At 38.3% G+C, this 17,309-nt stretch overlaps 2 protein-coding genes across 4 annotated transcripts in view; one reads left to right on the top strand and one right to left on the bottom strand.

Moving 5' to 3' along the window:
• SLC16A8 (solute carrier family 16 member 8) overlaps positions 1–3,707 on the top strand; it is a 16,741-nt gene extending 13,034 nt beyond the window's left edge. The window contains exon 6 of the mRNA XM_039333645.1: positions 2,731–3,707. Coding sequence (XP_039189579.1) covers positions 2,731–2,787 — 57 coding nt within the window. The 3' untranslated portion in view covers positions 2,788–3,707. The remainder of the gene's footprint in view (positions 1–2,730) is intronic.
• PICK1 (protein interacting with PRKCA 1) lies at positions 1,840–17,309 on the bottom strand. Of its 3 annotated transcripts, none has more exons than XM_039333647.1 (13): positions 17,068–17,309; positions 14,657–14,747; positions 11,632–11,743; positions 10,416–10,544; positions 10,241–10,307; positions 10,032–10,121; positions 8,358–8,411; positions 7,119–7,181; positions 6,068–6,201; positions 4,512–4,604; positions 4,163–4,213; positions 2,496–2,640; positions 1,840–2,241 (listed from the first exon to the last, which is right to left on the bottom strand). In XM_039333647.1, exons 2-13 carry the CDS (start codon positions 14,695–14,697, stop codon positions 1,988–1,990), a joined length of 1,233 nt encoding a protein of 410 aa, XP_039189581.1. In that variant the 5' UTR covers positions 14,698–14,747; positions 17,068–17,309; the 3' UTR covers positions 1,840–1,987. The 3 variants fall into 3 exon arrangements, with proteins under 3 accessions (XP_039189581.1, XP_039189580.1, XP_039189582.1); XM_039333646.1 differs by having other exon boundaries at positions 17,136–17,309; XM_039333648.1 differs by having other exon boundaries at positions 14,657–14,743; positions 17,136–17,309.

Genomic DNA, 17,309 nt, shown 5'->3' with positions numbered 1-17,309 from the left:
GAGGGGGGGGGACAGGAAGCAAAAACTATAGTTTTTCTTCTTGGCACAAATTGCACCATTTTAAGAAGGCACAAAAGGCCCTTTCTTCTCAGAGGCAATGCTTTATAATTAGACTATTTTATTAGAAAACTCAACAAAATTTTGAGCAGCATTCAACTTTGTTACTATATGGGGGATGGGACTTGCAACCGGAGAGTGGCAGCCTATGGAAACTGTAATATAGGATGGGGAGATTTTTTTTTCTCAGAGTATTAGTGGCAGAGTCAAATTTGCACATTGCTAACCATCATGCACAGGTAATCCTCAAGTTTACAAATGTAATGGACTTGCTAATTACATTCATAACCTGAGGATTCGTAGGAGTGAATCACGTAACTTGAACATGATCACTTCCTGCTTTTGCCCATGCATTTGCTGATCGAAATATGCGGTTCATTAAGTGCACAAGCTATCTCAGGATGGGGAAGGCTATGGGGGGCCTGGTGCTTCTGACCACCCAAGGCCTCCCCCAACCCACTAAGTTATCTCAGGCTTCCCCTTTCTCCCCATCCTGCCTGACCAAGTCACTTACCTTACATAGATCTTGATCAAGGGAGCAGTCTCCTCTACAGCCTCTCTGCCACGGTTTCATATTGAGCAAAGGCTTACCAAGGCCTACAGGGACACACGTGCCTCCCAGCCTCTGTTCTCAGTGGCAAAGATGGCAAAAGACTTTGCAAATGGAGGGAAGGTTTCGGTGCTTCAGGTCTTCCCTCCATTTGCAAAGCCTTTTGCCACATATCTTATCCAGGCCTCCTTTTGCAGAGAACAGAGACCTAAAGTACTGTGGAGATCATGCAAGATCAGTAGCATGAGATGTCAGGCTGATCTCACGTGATCTTGTGTTACTTTAGGCCTCCATTCTCTGTGAATGCACTGAAGGCCTGAAACACCGAAACAGGCCAAGAAACCGAAGGCTCGCTAGATCTTTGCAAGACGAGTATCCAGAGGCCCAGCGCTTGTGGAGACCCAGCGGGGGGAGGGGAATAGGCAGGGCGAATGTTGCAGTGCCTCTGTGGTCGTTCATAAGGGTGAATAACCGCTGCGGTGCTGCAACATTTGTAACTTTGGGACTGTGTCATAAGTACTTGGGGAGGGTTATGTCGTAACTTTGAATGGTCACTAAGTGAACTGTAACTCAAGGATTACCTGCAAAATATTCTATCAATGATTTCTGATAGATTATCCCCATTGGCATGTTATTGTAGACAATTTTGTTCTTTTTTGATTTTATTTCTGGCTTATTTTTGTAATTTTGTTTTTAAATCAGATCTGAATATTGTACTTATTTAACAAAATATAAGAGAGAAATATTAGTAATTCTCCCCATTTTCTTTGACAGTTTATTTATTCTCATTTCTAAGGCTGCCGAATTGATGATTAATGAGAAGGAAAGGGGCCCTAGGGGGACGCACATAATAGTCTTTCCGCCACAAAGGCAACATTCAAAAGGGGGGGAAATGTGTAGGTTTAATGGTAGTGACTTTCTGTTAACTTCAATAATCTTATGTCTCCTTTTAAAGGTCTTGACAATGCAGAGAAGCAGCAATGTCATTCAAGATTAAAAATGTCAGAAAAGAGAGAGAGAGAGAGAGAGAGAGAGAGAGAGAGAGAGAGAGAGAGAGAGAGAGAGAGAGAGAGAGAGAGAGAAGAAAGCTATATATTTAATCACAGTCCATCTGCGCAGGAAGCCATATTGGGGAGATGCTTGAAGGCTACTTAAAAGTAATTTCAATCCCACCAGCTCTGGAGGAAGTGAGATTTTGAGAAAAGCACAAATGGACAAAGATTTTTTTTTTCTTTTGCAAGATTACCCAAATGCCCCTATTCAACACAGAATCTTGATTCTCTAGTTGGATTTGTACAAACAGAAGAGTCACTGTGGACAAGGGGTCTAGAGAAATAGAATTTATCAGTCTCTGAAGGGATTTTAACAGGATTCAGAAATTCAGGCATCATCAATGAGTTTCTCTCCATTTTCTTCCTCTTTTTTATGGCATTCTCTACTTCCACCAGCTTCCTCTTCCTCCTCCTCTTCTGCTCCATCCGTGAAGACATCCTTTTGGCCGTAACTCAATGTGGTACGTGCTAGGTCCACTTCAATTGGGAAAACATCTGCATCCCTTAGCACAGCATAACAATCATCATAGTACTTTGAAAGCGTGGACACAAAACGCTGGAGTTGGAATACAATATCTTGCACTGCAAAGGAGGGAAATTATTGAACAAAGAGGAAGAAAAATATACATTATTCTCAGCTTATAGCCTAAGGTGTGCTTTACAAATGGCTAAGATGATACTTCAGCTCTTTCGGAGTCAAATATATTTTCTTTTCATCCAGTATTCTTGTTTCTAAGGAGCTTGATTGATTTTCTTGATAGTTTTAATCTGCAGATCTACGTCACTCAACTTTCTGGGAGGTCATTTGGATCTAAAGAAAAGTCAATCACACTTACCGTGTTTCTGGTCTAGCAGCTCCATCTTTTCTAGCACATCCTTCCTCATTTTGGCAAAACGTGAACGTGCCTCCTGGCGGCAGCGCAGGATTAAACGATATTCATAGTTCCCAGTTCCAACTCGGTAGAGAGGTTCTCCCATAGCCTACCAAAAATACTGTGTTACTATAACAACCTATGGGGTAGACTGGGCAACATCTCATATATGTATTAAAGCTTCTTTCATGCATCCTAGCAAACTGTGAGCTCCTCACATGATGGTGCTACATCTTTACTTGGCCAACAGACATGAAAGCAACTTTTACTGAAGGAGCAGACGCCTAGAACCCTGAGGGTAAGTAAACAAACATTTAAGGAAACAGAAACTCATCACAAGGTCGTCACATGGTAAATGAGATCAAGGAACAAATCAGGAAGATTGTCAAGTTTTTCCATTCCAAATTAATGGTGAATCTATCCCGTAATTATAGAAGCTTTAATGCAAATCAATATGGACAGACGGGACAGATATTCAACATTCCCTATAGTTCATTTGCTTGAAACTTTAATTTTAATCTTTAAACTTTGATCTCTGTAATTTGCATTAACTATAATTTTGTTCAATTTATTACCATACACTTTTTCAATAAAAAAAGAAAAGTCTGCTATGAATTTGGTCCTCAAAATTTCAACTTTAGAAAGCTTTTCTTTTGTTCAAATAAAAATAACGGCACACCAGATGCTTATGAGATGATTTGGCCTTTCCATCTAAGTCTGATGGAAGAGGATGATGTGCTGAGAGATCATAGTCATTATTATGGGAAAAAAAAGCCACCAAATAAATCTCTATATTGAGTCACTAGGATATTATTTATCCCACTTCTATGCAGTGGCAATCAAACATTTGGCCTCTCTTCAGAACTCATTAATACTTAAACAATCTATGATCATGGAATGCAAGGGAATCAATCTTGTGTTACTGCACTCAAAATTCCAATCTGATGCAATGTTTCTGGAAGGCATCAGATGAAAAGGCTACCCTGAAAGCATGCCAGATGAAAATGATAGCTGACATAAAACATTCCAGTTTGAAAATTTGAAATAAGGTATAAACTTAATTCTTAAGCACCTTAAGAGTTAGGAAAAACAGAAGCATCTAGAACAGTGGTTCTCAACCTTTTTAATGCCGCGACCCCCAACCGGTCGTAAGTCGAGGACTGCTCAACCGGTCATAAGTCGAGGACTACTCAACTTGTGCAGCACCGTTTGCAGAATGGGACTTTTGGCGGGCTCAGCAGGGCAGAGACAGCCTGGACAATTCCTATTGGCTTTTGAAAGCCAATAGAATTAGACTCTATTCAAGAGAGTCTATTCTATTGGCTTTCAAAAGCCAATAGAATAAAAGGGAGTAGCACAGCTAAGGAAAAGGGGGAAAAAAATGGCGGACTGCGTTGTTTGGCGACCCCCGTGAAATGGTCGTTCGACTCCAAATGGGGTCCTGACCCACAGGTTGAGAACCACTGATCTAGAAGGTTCATTTAATAAGACTTGGCAACACAGTGCAAGGTTCAATATGGAATGTACACAATAAACTTCCCTAAATTTAAATCTTTGAAAACAAGCAAGTATTTGAGTATGTCTATGAACAAACCTGGGATTTCAGTAGAAATTAGAACCTCTGTACTTACAATGCAGCTGTACTCTTCATCATCCATCTCTTTCACCTTTAGACAATAGGACTGAAAGGGAACAAAAAGTGCACAGTGTTACAGGTTACAAGGTTACAGAATAACCAACCAGTTATAACAAAGACAAAAATAAAATGTTCCACAGTCCATTCCATTAAATGCAGTTAAGTGTTATACTGAATTGTTAGATATATACACACATAAAAAAATAAAAAGCAGAAGTTTGATCAGTATTTTTTGAGTGTAAATTCAAAGCATAAAAAAGATTGGAATTCTCTTTCAAAGAATGTGCATTTTAAGCCTTTTGTTTTTTTCTAAAGGAATAATTAAAACAAAAAGAACAGCTCACCAAATACTCAAACTTGACATCCAAATATTTCTTGATAGTTAACCTGGTATCAGGAATTGCTTTGTTCAGATAGGTGTTCAAGTCAGTCAACATCTGTAAGGAAATACTGGGAGTGAAAAATGAAGATAAAGCAAAATAAAACAGACAAGCTTTTGCATATGAGAAGGCTCATCATCCAACATTAACTAGTATATGATTTGGGGACATTTCTGTTGACTCTCAGAATAGGTAAGCCATTTGGCACATAATAGATTAACTTTCTCGTTATATGGACTAGATGACAATCTTATTTCGGAGCCAATCTGAGCTAGCTCTAAGTACCAGTGCTGTGTTGTTCCAATACAAAACAGTATTATTTCTACCCTGCCATCTCCATATGCTATCCTGTTTCAATTCAAGGCAAGGCAGACTAATGAACTTTATCTCAAGTTTGATATGATAAAGTGCCTTGCCCTTATTTCTTGCCTAGCTTGCAAAGAATTAAGAAGAGGAAGCTGAATAAACAGGTCATGTGGAAAGCCTCACAGATTAATAAACAAAGAGGCCCTATAAAGCAAAGAGTTGTAGCTCACTGGTGTAGTCAGATGAAACCATCTCACATTCTTATGCCTTTTATCAAGCACCGTTTATCCCTCCATCTTTTACATCCCTAGAAACAGTAAACTTTTAGCATTGTACCTTATGTTGTGTGAATTGAACAGCAGAGAGAAAGAGAGTGGGGAATGTATGTAAGATACCAAAAAGAGCCAAACACTATGTGAGATTACTGTTTGATTTTGGCCCTGTCATCACTCTATCACCATCATAGTCTAATAGTTGTAAGTCAACTGTTTTGTCTCATGACTTGACAGCCATTCAGAAGGAAAAGGTTCCCATCTATTGACAGTGTGACATTGGAATTCTATATAGGTAGTCCTCGAACTTAAAACCATTAGGTTAATAATAAATGTTTGACGTTATGATGCTGATGAAACACGGGACTTACAACCATTCTCATGTTTACAACTATTGCAGCGTCCCTGTGGCTACATAATCAAAATTTGAGGGCTTGGCAACTGGCATGTATTTAAGACACTGCAGTGTCCCAAGATCACATAATCACCACTTGCGACCTTCCCAGGGGGCTTCCAACAAGTGAAGTCAATGGAGGAAACTGGATTCACTTAACAACTATAGCAAAAAATCAGACACTGTTCCTTTAATGACTGCATTGCTTAGCAACAGAAGTTCTAGTCCCAATTATAGTCATAAGTCAAATACTACTTGTACCTCAGACGTAGTGATATAAAACTTCTCAACTCTGAGTTGTGTTAACTACCTAGATTATGATATTAAAATGATATTTTATCTATTTTATTTAGTAAATATGTATGGCCATCATCTCACATGAAGTGATTCTAGGCAGCATACAACCATTACTATAAAACAACAAATAGATATTTAAATTATCAATTATAGTTACTAATTGTTTTTACTAAAAATATACTCTCTATGTGCAGTTTTTATATAAAGAATTATTGTTTTGAGCATAATAAAGATAAAACACACATTCTTACTGGTTTAATGGTTTTTAAAAGATGGATTCCAAACTTCTCAATACTGCGATGAGCATCAGCAAATTTTACAAATGCTTCACTGGCTGCTGGCTGAGGTTCCCGTACACCAATAACCGAAAAAACATCACCAAATGCTGGTCATCATACAGCAAAAACATGCAATAGAAACTGGAGTCAAAAATCATAGATGTATTTTCTAGTATATATTACTCAATTTTTCACCACTTCAGACAATGACTGATACTATGAGGATTATGGAATCTGAAACCTGGCATGTCAGGAGGGCACCAGAATGCAAACAGCTGATTTAGACTTTATGCTGTCCCACTTAAAATCTCATTCTAGTCAGTAAGCTTGAAGATATTTCTCCAGTAATTTGCCTTGGTACCAGCTCTGCATGCAATCCACAGATATTCTAGCCCAAATTTTGAGAACCATCTCTGGAATTTGGAAAGAATATTATGGCCATTCTCACAAAATTGGTGCTATGATGGTTATGACCAATCATAAACCTGAGATTGATCCCCACAAGGTTCTCTGTTTCCTTAGTTTTCTTCTGTTTTTCTTCTAGGTATCTAAGCGTGCTTCCAAAACACAATTGCAGATTCTTATTAGATTTTTCTTATAAATACTTCTCAGACATTAGCAGGGCCCAGAAGAATCTTGGAAATATATTATATGCTTACTTGGCTTTTTATTTTGTAGCACGTTAGTTGCATATTTATTTTAATTTCAATGAACTAAAAAATAAATTAGAGTCAGGTTGGCGGAGTCAGACTAGAAACTGCAAGTCTGGGAGTTCTAGTCCCACCTTAGGCACAAAACGAGTCAATTTATCTCAACTCTAGGAAGGAGGCAATGGAAAACCACTTCTGAAAAACCTTGCCAAGAAAACTTCAGGGATTTGTCCAGGCAGTCGCCAAGAACTGGACATGACTGAACAGAAGGGGGGGAAAAAATAAGGTGGGGCACACAGTAGCATTTCAATTCAAACTGCTATGTTATTTTTAAAGAGTTATGGCCATAATTGGCAAATCCTCTATCCATTTACCTCTGTGAGTCTGAGACAGTTCAAAGAAGGCTCTGAGAAGACTCTTGGTATGTTCTGTCATCCCTAGGCAAAGGGGAAGGAAAAAAATCACTAAAATCTAGCCATTCACTAAATATCTAAGAACTTTTGTTACTTTTCAGTCTACATTTTAACACTAAACCAGATGTTTGGTAAAAGAAAACAAAATCAAAATATGGTTGGGGACAAGTCAACACTGATATGTTTTTATTCTGAGATTGTCTGCAGAAGTAACTGAGTGGAGAAAGTTGCACTGACCGAATGCAAATGTCATTCTTTGCTCTTCACTGGTCATGCTCTGTTTTGTGCTTCTGGGAACAATTTGCTCACCACAACTAACATATTCGTTATAAACCACACAAAAGCATTAACTCTTTCCATGGCCCTCTGATGAAAGAAATCTGCTTGTGGCTCTAGGGAAGGAGCTCTACCTACAGACCAAATAACTTGTCAATGAGACTGAAAATAAGCCATGTTGAAGATTTTACTGATAATAAGCCATGTTGTCAATATATCAAGCAAAATAATGCTTCAAGATGCTGTTGTATGGTAAACAGAATATAAGCAACAAATCGGCAATTCCACCAGTCACATATGATCCTGATCTCAGGATCTACGTGTAGCTCCCAGATATTTATTTTTTTCTACTACTGCTTGTTTTCTTCTAAAAAGCTGAGAAACATTCACTCTCAAATTCATAAACTGTTATTGTACTAATTTGCAAGATAGCAGAAGGGGGAGACAATGCAATATCAACTTTTAAGAGGGAAGTTTTATTGTTTTTCGATTCTTGTGTGTTAATGGAGTGGGGGAGACTTACAATATCTTCATAGCATCATCAGCCACTGTTGAAATGATATAAAGTCTCATAATTATTATTAATTTGGCACAATAATAGTTAGAATGTTCTTGAAGATGCTGTAAGTCACTAGTGGGGAATTACCTAATTCTGGGTGTTTGCATAAGGGGGGGGTGGTATCTTAAAATGGCAGTGGGTGGAAAAAAGCTTTGTAGATGTAAAAAAGAGACAGTCCACATCTGCTCATCAAATGTTCCAAATGCAAGTAGGTCTAACCTGCCATTGCATGTATATCATTAAGGGCTGAAAGCCTGCACGTGTATACAATATATTTACTCAAAACAATTGATCTTCCAAGAAATCATCATTGATATGAGCTGTAAGATAACATTTCCAGACCACAAAGAAAAAAGTGTGATTACCTTTATATAGTTCTGCAGTCCTCTCCAGCTCTTCTAATCGCTTTACCAACCCGTCTATAACAATAAAGAAAATGAGTTGATTACAACAGTAAATTATTTTAGGAGCATGAAGTGTTACATCTATTATTTCACATCTGGCAGTCTGTAATGATAGAGGCCAAACATTGACCTTCTTTCTAGGTAGTTGCCATTGTATCTCCCAGTGTCTTTCTCTTCTCAAGGTTAAACATGTCCAGTTTTTTCAATACCTTTTCATTGGCCTCCGTTTTTAATGCCCTGATTACTTTCATGCTTTTTGTAAACCTGTTTCAGTTTTCCTGAAAAAATTAATGTTTGCTTGAGGTGGGCTTGGACTGTAGCACAATAAAGTGGAACCATTGTTTTCCATGATTTGGAAACAAATTATTTCATTGATGCAGCCTAAAAATGTTCCATGTTTTTTGCATCATCATCATACTGCTGACTCATACTAACTTTGCAATCAACTATTATGCCCAGATCTTTTACCAAGCCAGATGCCCTTGTATATTTGATATCTTATTCCTAAGCAAATCAGATATCTTTTTGCATTTATTGCCTTTAAAATTCATTGTTATTTTTCAGCCGATTTTTCTAGAGAACCAGCTTCATTTTGTTTTGTTGGCTCAGATATTATAACACCGCTTCCACAATCTGGTATGTATCCTCTTCACCTCTTCAAGTTCTTTATAATAACATTGAAGAATAGATTTAGGACCATTATCATCTACTTCATAACTTTTTTTCGATATTGTGAAGCTCTGATGAGCACTGTGAGTATAATTTATTAAAATTGTCTTCTGACATAAAGTGAGATATGGCTAGTCCAAAACAACTTATTCTTGTCAAATCCATGCTGACTTCTGCAAATTACCATAGTGCTTTCAAAGTAGTTTTGAATCAACATCTTTATCATACATTCTAGAATATTCCAGGCAATAATACAAAATTATAATTCTCTGGAATCCCTCACCCTCTCATTTTTAAGAAAAGGAAGATTTGCTTTCTTTCACCAAATTGACTCTTCATCTCTTCTTCATGATTTCTCAAATATAATGCATAAAGCTTTAATGATACTATCATCTAATTTACATTGCTGTAGAATGCCATTCACTTGATGCTACAGATTTAATCTCAAAATAAATAGGCATTTTTGGGCCATCTCAATATCCAAATTCTTTTTCAGGGCCCTTTCTATGGATTAAATAGTTTAAGCCCATGCTGCCGCAGATGTCACTTATCCTGGCAGAGCCATGCTTTTATGCGCTTGTCAGACATTTGGAGAGGGTAAAAAGCTTGATAAAGATAACAGAATTTCATTCTGAGACCACAGATAAGCTTGGCAGATCAGTATATATTCCCAGAATCACTATAAGGAACGGCTACTGCCCTGCCTTACAACTGGAGGGCTAGGACTGAGATATATTAGCACACCTGAGGATCACCCTAAAGTGGTGAGGTTTGAAGCGGGCATCTCTGGTGTTTAACAAGTATATTACGTTGGCTCTCAACCCCACAGTTATGAGCCAAGTATCAACATCACCAACTGGACGAGATTATTTCAGGAAAAGGCACACTTGGTGAGAATGTTTAATCTGTGAAGGCACTTGGCTCAACCAGCACCAATGGTCACATTGCTTCTTGCGTATTACTTACCATTGCAGAGGATAGCTCGGCTCAGTCCTAAGGCATCTGCTGTCCCTGAGCTCATGTTCTCTACCAGGCGGTGCTTCACTTTCTTTAGCACTGCATTCCAGGAAAGAGACGATACAATCCATAAGCAGCATTTTCCAACATGTAGCATAATCCCTGCATTTCACAAAAACAGGCTAAAACTTTTTTTAAAGAGAGTCAGTTTTTCCTACCAATGTCTAAACTTTTCCCCTGCTTTGGATCAGCCTGGAGCTTGTTGTAATGAATTGTCACCTCTCCCTAGAAGATCAAAACCAAATATTATGGGTTTGTAAGAGAAAGGCACAACTATGTGCGTGAGCAAAAATCCACAATTTACATTCCAGCAAGCCTTAAAGTATCTCTCACCTTCACCACCTGTATCATTTTGGCTACTTCTACTTTGGTTTTTCCTTTGACTGATTTCCCATTGACGCCTGTGATTTCATCACCAGCTGCCAACGTTCCATCGAAAGCTGCAGGAGTATTGTCAAATACCTGAGGAGGAATACATAGTGATGATGGAAGAGGTGGTGCAGTGGTTAGAATGCAGTATTGCAGGCTAATTCTGTCCACTGCCAAGAGTTCGATTCTGACCGGCTCAAGGTTGACTCAGCCTTCCATCCTTCTGAAGTTGGTAAAACGAGGACCCAAATTGTTGGGGGTAATATGCTGACTCTGTAAACTGCTTAGAGAGGGCTGTAAAGCACTGTGAAGCAGTATATAAGTCTAAGTGCTACTGCTATGATGAAAGAAGCCAAAGAGAAAGAGCTAAAGTTTCCATGCATAATTGCTAATTTTCTTGCTTATAAGAAGTCTTAATTTTCAGAAATATCATGACAGGACCTTCATAAACACTTGTGGCTTATCTATACTATGTGATGCTGAAGCCATCCAAAAGTTGTGTTACTTGGTTGAAATATGCCATGCTACTGGAGGTTTATTTGATATCCATTCTTCTATAATAAAAGCTGTTAGCTGACCTGAAGTGTTTTTTAGTTCAGAGATTTCAAACCAGTTAAATTTTTTCACTTTCCATAGTTCACCCACCATTTGGGCAGCTTCCCATATCACACTTCATTAGACGATGAAAGAAACCTTACTGCCACTTGTGAGGAAGTTCATAGACTAAGCTTTTGAAATTAGAGTACATTCAAAACTATGACTGAATTCTCCCTGAACTCCTCTTGTTTAACATCTGTGACAGGATTTCTTTTAAATTTTGAGCTCACATATAAGAACCAATGAATTTGAAGTATCTTTCTATTCCTGGCCATGAACCTATTTTTATGAAAGAGAAATTAGCTATACCAGATAAGAAAATACATCAATTTAGTTGTTTATTTTATTAACATATAGACTGATAGTCCATTTAAAAAATAAACTATTTATTATCCCATAAGCTTCATGCACTGTGGTCCACCTCTCTTTGTTGCTGTTACTACTGTTGTTCCTATTGCTACAGTCTACAAGGCTGGATCCTCAGAAATGTTCCCACAATCAAAATTCTGCTCCCATGATGTTGCACACATTTTTTATTAGTTTCTTTCTTTCTAAGAATATATTCCTTTTCCCTAACACTAACCTGGACGATATACAGGCAGGGACAATATTGGGCTCCTCCACCTATACTAATCCCAATCAGATTCTGAGAGTCTTTCTTCAAGGTCACTGTTCCAGGTACTGTAGGAATCCCCCTAAAACAGAGATAAAAACAAAAACACCTGCCAACTGCTCCTTTCATCACAACAGAGATATAGATAAAAGGAATCAAAATTGTATTAGATATTTATTTCCTAAATATCGAGGTTCAGACTAAAAAGATAAATACAACAATAAAATACAATATGAGAGTGAGATGGTGGCCTCTAAATTTGATAAATATATAAAATGTGAACAAAATCTTTGTTTATCTTGATTCAACCATGTAAATTATTTGCAGAAGCATAGCAAGAGCCAAAATGTCTTGCATGATTAAACCGTGGTCACTTGGTGATAGTTTTTAGCCTCAGATTACCAGCCTTAACTTCCAGTCAGCACTTCTTAGATTTTAAAATTAGTTTCATAGCGACATAAAGCCAGGTGTAAATTTACAAAGTTCATTCCACTATTTTCCAACACAAATCACTGTTGCACTGATTTTACTTCTAGGACTTACTCTTTATTGAAAATAAAAACTGATTATTTTTCCTGCAGGCATTAAAATTTGACACTTTCAGACATGTATCACAAGCTTCTCCTGTAATTTTGACAGTATATATCTATATTCTTATTGTAATTTATTTTCTCACTCAGTTTTCTCCAAATCTGTAATAATAATAATAATAATAATAATAATTGCTCTTCATCCACGTAGTGACATTGATAGACTTTATCTACCAAGGCAAATAGGTGGGCGTGGAGTGCTACAAGTACATCAGATGGTTGAAGAAGAAAAAATGGCTTTGGAAGAATATCTGAAGAACAATGATGAAGATGCACTGAAATTAGTATATCAGGAAGGCTTACTGACTACTGGAGAGACCAAACTGGCCTACAAGAAAGACCAAATGAAGAACAGAATAGAGGCATGGGAAGAACAAAGCACTACATGGCCAATACATTAAAAAAATAGCTGGGAAAGCAGATAATAACAAGACCTGGCAATAGCTAAGAGCAGGAAAATTGAAGAAAGAGACCGAGGGACTAATTCTGGCTGCACAAGACCAAGCCTTAAGGACAAATGCATACAAAGTCAAAATTGAAAAGACAGCAACAGACAGTAAGTGCCGCCTATGCAAAGAAGCTGAAGAAACAGTGGACCACTTGGTAAGCTGTTGCAAGAAGATTGCACAGACTGACTACAAGCAGCGGCACGACAAAGTCGCAACAATGGTGCATTGGAAGATCTGCAAAAAATATCATTTGCCTGTAAGCAAAAACGGTGGGATCATAAAATAGAGAAAGTCATAGAAAATGATAAAATTAAACTGCTCTGGGACTTCAGAATTCAAACAGACAAGCACCTGCAACATAACACCTCAGACTTAACAATTGTCGATAAGAAAGACAAAAAAGTCTGGATAGTGGACGTGGCAGTGCCTGGAGACAGCAGAATAGAAGAGAAAGAACTGGAGAAGATAACAAAATACAAAGACCTACAAATAGAAATAGAAAGACTGTGGCAAAAGCAAGCAAGGGTAGTACCAATAGTCATAGGCTCCTTGGGTGCAATCCCAAAACAACTGGAGCACCACTTGAACACCATTGGCATTGACAAATTCGCTATTAGTCAATTGCAAAAGGCGGCCTTACTAGGAACTGCTTCCATCCTGCGACGACATCTGTAATACCATCAAACATCCACATTTTCCTATCCCAGGTCCTGGGTAAGGACTCGATAGCTAGACAAAATGCCAAATCCAGTCTGAACACCTGGCTGACTATGCGATGATCCATAATAATAAAGTTGGAAGGGACCTTGGAGGTCATCTAGTCCAACCCCCTGCTCAGGCAGGAAACCCTATACCATTTCAGACAAATGGCTGTCCATTTTTTCTTAAAAACTTCCAGTGTTGGAGCATTCACTGCTTCTGGAGGCAGGTTGTTCCACTGATTAATTGTTCTAACTCAGGAAGTTTCTCCTTAGTTCTAGGTTGCTTCTCTCCTTAATTAGTTTCCATCTGTTGCTTCTTGTCCTGCCTTCAGGCGCTTTGGAAACTAGTTTGACTCTCTCTTCTTTGTGGCAGCCCCTGAGATATTGGAACACTGCTATCATGTCCCCCCTCGTCCTTCTCTTTGTTAAACTAGACAAACCCAATTCCAGCAACCGTTCCTCATATGTTTTAGCCTCCAGTCTCCTAATCATCTTTGTTGCTCTTCTCTGGACTCTAGAGTCTCAACATCTTGTTTCATTGTGGTGACCAAAACTGGATGCAGTATTCCAAGTGTGGCCTTACCAAGGCATTGTAAAGTGATATTAATACTTCATGTGATCTTGATTCTATCCCTCTGTTAATGCAGCCCAGCACTGTGTTGGCTTTTTTGGCAGCTGCAGCACACTGTGGCTCATATTTAAGTGATTGTTCACTAGGACTCCAAGATCCCTCTCACAGTTACTACTATTGAGCAAGGTACCCCCTATACTATACCTATACATTTGGTTTTTCTTGCTTAAATGTAGAACCTTACTTTTTTCACTATTGTTAGATTCTGAATTCACAATCTATGTAATAAGACTGCCAGGAGAATATAAATTCAGTCAAGTAAAAGCTGAAAAAGAGCAATCACCTAATAACAATAGATAAATTAATGTAGTCATTTAACCAAGGAAATACTGAAGATTTGACTTAACTTCTATAAAAGGTTCTTTCCCAATCCAAACTGGAACAAAAGGTCTGTAAATGAATAAAGCTCCAGAACTAAGGCATTTTGATTTGGCTCTACATCTACTAGGCTTTGAGTGTGTTTTGTTATTTTTTAAATTCTTATTACAACTTTTTTTCTCAGTCAAGTAACTATTGTTGTATGCTTTCCAAACAATTCTAATTCCAGTTTCACATTTTCCCCAAATCAAATACAAAGATACACATTACTAGCAGGAAACAGGGAAAAAGAAAAAAAAATCTTACAGCTTGTCTTCCTCAATGTCATACTCCAGATCCGCAAACATTGTTCTAAACTACTAATGACTTTGTGAAGAATCTGATTTTTCCAGACTACCTAAAAGAGGAAAAAAAGTTCATCAATGGAGAATACTAATCTTATCTTTTCATATGCCTACCAAAATCTTTGTCTTTGCTTTTCTAACTTCTATCTGCTGAACAGTAAGAAAAACTGTCTGCCTTCTCTCAGGTTATTATCATTAAACAATCTATGAAGCTATTCATAATATAAGAAGCATATCACAAAACAATGTAAAGGCCTCATTCCTAACTTTGAAACATTTACATTTAAAAGAGCATAAATTATGACAAATGCTAAATTATAACCTTTATTTCTCAAGTCCAGTCTTCAAGTAATGATTCTGCTTGATTGATATCTGACATCATTAAGCAAATCACTGAGGTCATTAAGCAAATCTAGTCATTAAGTGAATGCTATAGTGGCAAAGATGAACCCATTCTTCCCAAATGAGTGTTTTTGCTATAAACCAGGAAAAAAATTGCAAATCACGGTCACACGATTGCAGACGTTACAACCAACTGTAAAGGTGAGCCTGTTGTCAAGCTCCCAAAATGTGGTCACATGACCGTGCTGGGCAGTTGTGGCACGACACTCTATAATTGCTAGTGCTTTATGGGCCATTTAATACGACATTTAATAGTGGTTCATTTATGGGCAATTTAATAGGACATTTAATAATGGTTCAAAGTTATCTCAGACTCAGAAAAAGTGACCTGTCCTCAAAGTTATAATCAACTACCTTTGTGGTCACATGATTGCAATTTGGGCACTTCACAGCCAGCTCACATTTCACAAGCGGTTGCAGGATTCTATTATCACAATGATCACAATTTGTGACCTTCCAGCAGTTTCCAACGTAACATCAACTGGGGAAGATAGACTACATGGTAAAAATGGTAATAAAATTGGGTCCAATCATGTGATGATTCATTTAATGACATCACTTAGCAGCCAAAATTTTGATCCTAATTGGGGTTGTAAGTATATCAAATATTTTTCATGGATAAAGCATCAGACTAAAAATAGCAACATTATTTTATCAGATTCACTAGTCTATCTAACTCTGTATTGTCTGGTCTGGCTGGCGGTAATTCCCAATCTCAAGCAGTCCTAATTTCCCAATTCTGTTTCTTGACTTTTCATCTGGAAACTACTTCAAGTGGAGCTGTCAACGCTTAAACCTGTCTTTTAACTATCAGTATTTGTGCTAGCTACTGAACAAATAACTCATTTTAAGATAAACATATGTATATGCATAATAGCTGCAGCACTATGTCTTAGACATATGCATTCTCAAAAATCAATGTGATTTGTAATGAGAAATCTGCTGCACAAGTTCAAATTGGTTAACTGCTGACCTTTGACAACTGTTATCTCTTCCTATTTTGCCCTTTCTTGGAAACATCATTGTGACCTGTATTTTGGAAAATCTGTGTAATAAGTTTTTTAAGAATGGCCTTAAAAACCTTGATGTCAATTGCTTTCAATATCCACTAGATAGGTAAATACAAACTGGTGCTAAAGCATCTTTCTGAGGGTGCAAACAGTCACCTATTTTTAGAAGATGATGATACTGGTATAATATGTGACACAGTGGTTAAGGTGCTGGATTAGAGCTGAAGAGATTCTGGTTCATCCTCAGCCACAAATACAGTATTCATTGAGTAACTTTGGGCCAGTTGCTCTATGTCAGCCTAACCTACTTCAAGGAATTTTGCGAAGAAGAATGGGAAGAGGCAGAGCTATCTATCCCACCCTGATCTTCTGGATGAAAGAAGATGTAAATCTAATAAAGAATTGTTAGTTGTGAGGACCGAAAAAACTGAACTTAGCCACCAGGCTGCAACATTGACTTGAAAAATCACCTGCAGACAGACATGTCCATAGAACACGTTGTTGCAAGGTACAGATGGGTTAATACAAAAAATCCGAGCTGTTTCCCCCGCTTTCTCTCTCTCCCTTTCAGCAAAGCAACAATGAACTATGCAAGTAAACAAGCGGGGCACATTTTTCCCATTAGAAATCTTAGCCACAGGAGTCACTTGACCCTGAAGAGGGATTCTGGACCAGAAACACTACCCTTTTCAGTGGCAGAACTAGGGAGAGGCGGGACTCCAACCTTCCTCGTCCATGAATGTCAAGATTTAGTGACGAAGCCAATAGGGAAACCCTCCTCCCCCAAATCATCTCTTCCTTCTTGGCCCCTTCCCAGAGGAATCCCAAAGATGCTTTTTCACGAGGCAACTGGACTTCAAGAAAGTCCAGCTGCCTCGTGAAAAAGCACCTTTGGGATAATTATGACCTGGATAACTGAGAATCTCCATAGATATTCCCAGAGGAAGCACAACGCTCTCACCAGGGAAATGGAGCCATTCAACCACTGCCTCACCGGAAGCCTCTGTCTCGAGCTCCGCGCCCACCTACCCGTTTTGTCTTCCCGTAAAAGCAGCGGGACCCGGTGGGGGGGGGGAAGTCTCCCACGTCACTGTCAAACCTGCCCGGAGGACTCCGCCCCCAACCTGTATAGATCCAGGAGGCTTTGAGTTAAGGAAGGTATAGGAAACACGGGGGGAAAAAACCCCACCTTAATAACATCTC

This window comes from Crotalus tigris, unplaced genomic scaffold, assembly GCF_016545835.1.
Source record: "Crotalus tigris isolate CLP2741 ecotype Arizona unplaced genomic scaffold, ASM1654583v1 scf7180000024506.7606697, whole genome shotgun sequence".
Lineage (NCBI taxonomy): Eukaryota > Metazoa > Chordata > Lepidosauria > Squamata > Viperidae > Crotalus > Crotalus tigris.
The sequence above is the reverse complement of the archived record's forward strand: the minus strand, read 5'-3'. Positions and strand labels throughout refer to the sequence as shown.